General features: G+C 42.8%; 1 protein-coding gene across 1 annotated transcript; it reads right to left on the minus strand.

Annotated features, from left to right (window-relative positions):
* Positions 1-269: 269 nt before the first annotated feature.
* On the minus strand, positions 270-867 carry LOC125157710 (calcium and integrin-binding family member 2-like). The gene is given in 3 exon segments (XM_047844635.1): positions 270-697; positions 700-724; positions 727-867. Coding segments are annotated over 3 exon segments (594 nt in total).
* Between the last annotated feature and the right edge of the window lie 5,483 nt (positions 868-6,350).

A 6,350-nucleotide genomic window follows, 5' to 3' on the forward strand; every position in this document is an offset into this window, starting at 1 on the left:
TGACAGGGAGAGGACTGGGGTCTGGGGAGCTGGAGTGGGTGGGGACAGATAGGAGGCCTTTGGAGGCCCTGGGGTCTGGGAAGGTCCCTGCTCCTCACACCCCCCTTCCCTGGGTAAGGATCTTTTGCTGAAAGGGCCCAAGGAAATGTTGGTGGGAATAACCCCAGAGGCCACAGCCCCTTCTCTGGGCAGCTTGGAGGTCACACTTGTGTAGACAGCAGCAGAGCCAGATGGTCAGCTTCTGGGCCACCACACCCTCAGCAGCGTCCTCAGATCCGGATGTGGAAGGTGCTGAGGAAGTCGCGGGCCTTGGCAATCACGTCCTCAAGGTCCACAAAGTCCAGTTTACCATCCTTGTCCAGGTCGGCCTCCTCGATGATCTTGTCGCACACGAGCATCACCTCCTCCTCGTCCAACTCCGACTGGGTGAGCCCGGCCAGCTTCCGCTCCAGATCCTCCTTGCAGACGAAGTTGTAGGTGTTGAAGGAATAGTTTGCCTTGAGCTCCCGGAGAGCCAACTCGCAGAGCACAGAGGACATACCCACAAAGTTGCCGAAGGTGCGGTTCCCCTTGCCATCCTCGGTAAAAACCTCTACGATCCTTTCCTTGAATGGGTACTCCCGGAGCTCTGGCATCACGATGACGAGGCTCATCTGCACATGGACGACGGGGCTTTTCCGACAGTCCACTGGGACGGGCTGGGGGCCAGCTGGTAGAAGCGTGCAATTGCGCGTGGAGCGTGAGGATGTCCTGCTCACTGAAGAAGGTGCAGTCCCGGTAGTAGTCCAGCTGCTCGTCCGTGGAGGTGATCTGCCTGTGCTGCCCAGGCACCAGAGCCTGAGCCCCGCCCACTGCAGACCCACCCATCAGCCCCCCCAGCACGGGGGGGGGGGGGGGGGCCCACGGCCACACCTATAGTTTAAAAGACTGCAGCATATATTTAAAATTTTACTAAGAGGGTAAATCTTCTATTACGGGTTCTTATCACACACACACACACACACACACACACACACACACACAATAAAGGGAACAAGAGGAAACTTTTGGAAGTTATGGGTATGTTTATGGCATAGATTGTGGTGATATTTTCATGGCCATATACTTATCTCCAAACTCCTCAAGTTGTATATATTAAATACACACAGCTTTTTGTATGTCAACCATAACTTAATAAACTGGTGGTGGAAGGCGGGGGTGGTGGAGTGATCAAAGGAGCACAAAGAGACACTGGACACCTGAAGGATAAGGAAAGGAGTGGCAGGGTATGGGGGTAGTGGGCACAGAAAGGAAGTGAGAGGATGCCAAAAACAAATGGTGTCTGTTGCTTTACCATTTTTCCAAGGTGTATCTTTTTTTTTTTAATTTTCTCATGTTTATTTATGTATTTTGAGAGAGAGACAGAGCATGAGCAGGGGAGGGGCAGAGAGATTCCCAAGCAGACTCGATTTCATGAACCCTGAGATCATGACCTGAGCTGAAATCAAGAACCTGAGACTTAACCCACTGAGCTACCCAGGTACCCTTCCAAGGTGTATCTTAAAGCAGGAACAAGAAATAGAGTTTCTAAACTGAGATCTATGGATATATTCTCAGAAATCAGTGAACTCTTTGAAATTTCTTATTGCTGATGGGAATTCTCATTGCAATGGGAATCCTTTTTTTTTTTTTCTTTTAACATTTTCTTAGATCAAATTTATTCTTATTTAGTATAAATCACTTTTGAAGACTTGTACATTTTGTATCTGTACTAAACAGTGATATAAACAAATCTTTAGGCTACTGAAAGTAAACTTAAAAAAAAATACAAAGCTCCCCATTCCCCACCCCCTCCTCAGTCCCTGGAAGCCACCATTCTACTTTCTGTCTCTACCCACTGATAATCTTTAACAGGTGCTTTAACAAGTTATGAAAACAAGTTTCTTCTGCAGCAAAAAATATATAGAATGGCTTCTTTGAGGACTTGTAAATAAGGAAGATAAAATAATATATATCCTCTGAGAAGTAAACTTTAACCTCAACACATAAATCTTCAATAAAGTCATGCTGAAGAGTGAGAATGCCCCCTAGGTTATGATTGGTCATCTCCTTTCTACCCTGGCTCTCTGTTCCAGCCATACTGGCCTTCTCTCTGTCTTAAATCATACCTGGCTCTTTTCCAACTCTTACTGAATGCATAAAACAATATCTGAACAAATGGTAAGGTATTCTTTGATGGAAACACTAGCTATCATAAAAAGCCATTTTCCTAAAATTAATATATAATTCAGTAAAATATTCATTATGATCCCAACAAGAATTTTTAAGTACATATAAAGTCCATGTAAGTCCAAACACCCAATCCAATAAAATTACTAAAGAGAAGATTACAGTATATTTGGGAGGGCTTATCTTAGATATTAAACATACTATAAAACCACTACCATCGAAATACTATAGTTTGGCACAGAAATGTTCAAATAGGGGTGCCTGGGTGGCTCAGTTGGTTGAACGCCCAACTCTTGATTTCAGCTCAGACCATGATCCCAGGGTCATGGGATCAAGCCCCACATTGGGCTCCACTCTGAGTGTGGAGCCTACTTAAGATTCTCTCTGTCTCTCCCTCTGCCCCTCTCCCCTGCTCTCTCTCTCTCTCTCTCTCTCTCTCTCTCTAAAATTAAAACAAAATGTGCAAATGTGCAAATAATGCAGCAGAGTGAAGTAGCAATCCCAGAAATAGATTCCAGTAAATACATTAAAATATAGGATAAAGGCAACATTCAAATTCAAGAGGAAAAGAATAGTGTATTTGTTAAATGGTACTGGCACATCTGTCTATATAGGTTAAAGAAAATAAAATTGAATCCCTAGCTCACACCATATCCAAAACTAAATTCCAAATGGATTTAAGATTTAAATGTAAAAAACAGTAATGATAAAAACCAAATAAAAACAAAACCAAAAACAACAATAACAACAAAAAATAGAGTAAAACCCACAGAATGAAATCTCCCGGTTGGACATTACTGCCATTAATCTCCTCAGCAATCTCAAAAATCCCTTGGAAAGCCCTGCTGTTGACATCACCATGGCCATGGGGAGACCTTCTGTTCATCTCCATAAGATACCAGTCATCATCAGAATTCAATGCTTGGGGCGCCTGGGTGGCTCAGTCAGTTAAGTGTCCGACTTCAGCTCAGGTCATGATCTCATGGTTTGTGAGTTTGAGCTCTACATCAGACCTTGCACTGATAGCATGGCGCCTGCTTCAGATTCTCTGTCTCCTCTCTGTGCCCCTCCCCTGCTAGTGCAAGATCTCTCTCCCTCCCTCTCTCTCTCTCTCTCTCCTTCTCTCTCTCTCTCTCAAAAATAAACATTTAAAAATTTAAAAAAAAAGAATTAAAAGCTTGATGAGCTATTTTTAAAGGGTGATGTCTAGGGGCGCCTGGGTGGCTTAGTCGGTTAAGCGTCCGACTTCGGCTCAGGTCATGATCTCGCCGTCCGTGAGTTCGAGCCCCACGTCGGGCTCTGTGCTGACGGCTCGGAGCCTGGAGCCTGTTTCAGATTCTGTGTCTCCCTCTCTCTCTGCCCCTCCCCTATTCGCGCTCTGTCTCTCTCTGTCTCAAAAATAAATAAACATTAAAAAAAAAATTAAAAAAAAAAATAAAGGGTGATGTCTATCATGTAAAGCAGTTCTTCACTGTCTTTATATTTAATGACACTACTTCTTTGGAAGGGTGTTGCTTAGAAAGATTTAACTTCCCCAGAGAGGGGATGTGCTGAACATTTCCAGGCAGGACGGGGACCAGCAATTCCTGAGACTACTGCAAAACATCTGATGTCCTCTTTCACACTCTCCCAAGACCTGAAGCAAAATTAGCCTGGAAAATCTTGTCTATGTCCTTCTTCCAAAAGAGCAGGATTTGTCAACTTTGCCCAGAGGGGTAGAAGAGCTCCCATTCTACACACCCCCCCTTTGTTTTAACCAATAGAATATTAGTACACATGACACAAGCAGAGACTTGAAATTTGCTTGCATTGCCACTGCCAGGAGCCAAGTTGTCCTACATAACTGCTAACCATTTAGCTCTAGTCCCAAGATGAGCCACACGGAGAATTCGCCGCAGCTAACTCTCAGAACAAGAGCATAAAGCACAGCTTCCCCTGCTGAACCATGAGCAACATAAATGCCGCTAAGTTAGTATGCCACTAAGATTTTGTGATCATTCATGACAGAGCTATACCTGCCTGCTAAATACAGTTAAGATGTTTAAGTTAACATGCACAGACTTAAGGTATGGGAACAGTTAATATTCAGAGGTTCTTGTCAGAAAAGCCCATATTGGAATTTTTCTCTTATATCTGACTCAAAAGTTGAAGAGACATGCTAGCTAGTTATATATTCAACCACAATATATGTTATTTCTTCCACGTGACTACTGCTTACAATGATAACGTGATAAATCTTTCCCAAATCTTCATTAAGACTTTAGCCCAGTAAAGAAGGGCGAGAGTAAACAGAGCATTTTAATCCCATGGGAGGAATATTATACAAGAAACACACAGCGCCATATAAGGATATTATACGAGAATACAGAGTGTCATACTTGATGAAGACCTAGGGAACCTAAGAAGTCTGAATGAGGAGGCATCTAAGTTGAGACCTGAAGGATGAAGAGCAGCTCTGAGGCTGACAAGGGCGTAGGAAGGCAGAGGTCAGTGATCAGGGGCCAACTTTGCAAGACGCAGAGATAAATGAGCATATGGCATATTGCAAGTTTTGAGGTACTATCGTCCAAAGAAAAGAAGTGGGGAAAGGGGAATAGGAAAGTAAAAGAGAGAACAGTCCCAGATCTAATATTTCTTCTCTTTTCCTCAATATGCCTCTTCTGTGAAGGCCAGGACATTATGTATTTGGTATCTAAAGCACATTTTTTTCTTTCATGACTATTCCTTTATATGCAATCCCAAATAGGTTCTTGATCTCAGGAAAATTACTGAGGTTTATTCATACTAAAGTGTGATTGGCTGAGAAGGTTAAAAGAGCAATCACCCCAGGTATGTGCACTGCAATAAGCTGCCAAAACACTGGACTAAGAATATAATTTCAGGCATCAGCCAAATGGTGACAGATTGAGATCTGCCTTTCACCATTACATCTAGCCTTTTCTGAGAGACCGAAAGTAATCCATCCTTCCTTTTAAGATGTACAGTTGGTTCTCATTATCTCTGGCGTTATGTTCTATAAAGTAGCCATGAATACTTGAATACTGTGTTAATGAATACTGAACATTGCTCCTGGAGGTAATAAAGGATTGGGTTCCTCTAATTATAACATTTTCATCAACCAGTCAATACGTAACCTTATTTTATGTGTGCTTCTGTTTAAAGCTCCTGTTTCATGAGTTCAATGTTAATGAATCAATAATACCTACTAAATAAAGTGTCTTTAAACAGAAGCACACATATAGGAACATTAGACAGCATGTCAGCACTATACCTGGGGGCCATTTTCAACAGCAAAATTGCCAACACAGAGCACAAAAATATGAAAACTGTACTACTAAACAAACCACAGGGGGGCACCTGGGTGGCTCAGTCGGTTGAACGTCCAACTTCGGCTCAGATCATGAGCTCTTGGTTCGTGGGTTCGAGCCCCCAGATCAGGCTCTGTGCTAAGAGCTCAGAACCTGGAGCCTGTTTCAGATTCCGTGTCTCCCTCTCTCTCTCTCTGCCCCTCCCCAGCTTGCTCTCTCTCTCTCAAAAAATAAACAAAAAAACCAATACAAAAAATTAAAAAAAAAAAACACAGAAAGGACACTTATTCACGGTAGAAGAGCTGAAACAAAAAGGCGGAGCGTTGCCTTTTTCGACCTCAGCTGGGAATGTGTGTCAGGTAACTAAAATTTTCTGCTTCTCCGTGCATGGCTGAGAATTACCACTAAAGTCTTGTGAGTATTGATTTGGGTTTACAAATAAGATTCAGCAAGTGGTGAATTTGAAAATTGAATCTGCAAATAATGAGGATCGACTGTACAGGAACAACACATTTTTTACGCTTTCTGCCATATCCTCTGTTTACATACTGAGGAAACATTCTCTAGGACCCACATGCACAGCTCTTCCCACTTGCATTACCATGTAGTGCTGTTCCCTGCAATCCAAATCCTCTTACTACACACTGTATAAATGAGAGTCCTAGGACCTTCTCTTGGTTACATGTGGAAATTGCTTGCATTTTGTGATTGTTTATGCATGTCCACCAACACAAAGAAGGCCTTATACATACTTCTTACATATGCATGTGCATTCTCAAGACGTTTAAATGACTACAATTTATTATTCTGGGACCGGAATATGTCTTTGAACAT

This window comes from Prionailurus viverrinus, chromosome X (genome assembly GCF_022837055.1).
Source record: "Prionailurus viverrinus isolate Anna chromosome X, UM_Priviv_1.0, whole genome shotgun sequence".
NCBI lineage: Eukaryota > Metazoa > Chordata > Mammalia > Carnivora > Felidae > Prionailurus > Prionailurus viverrinus.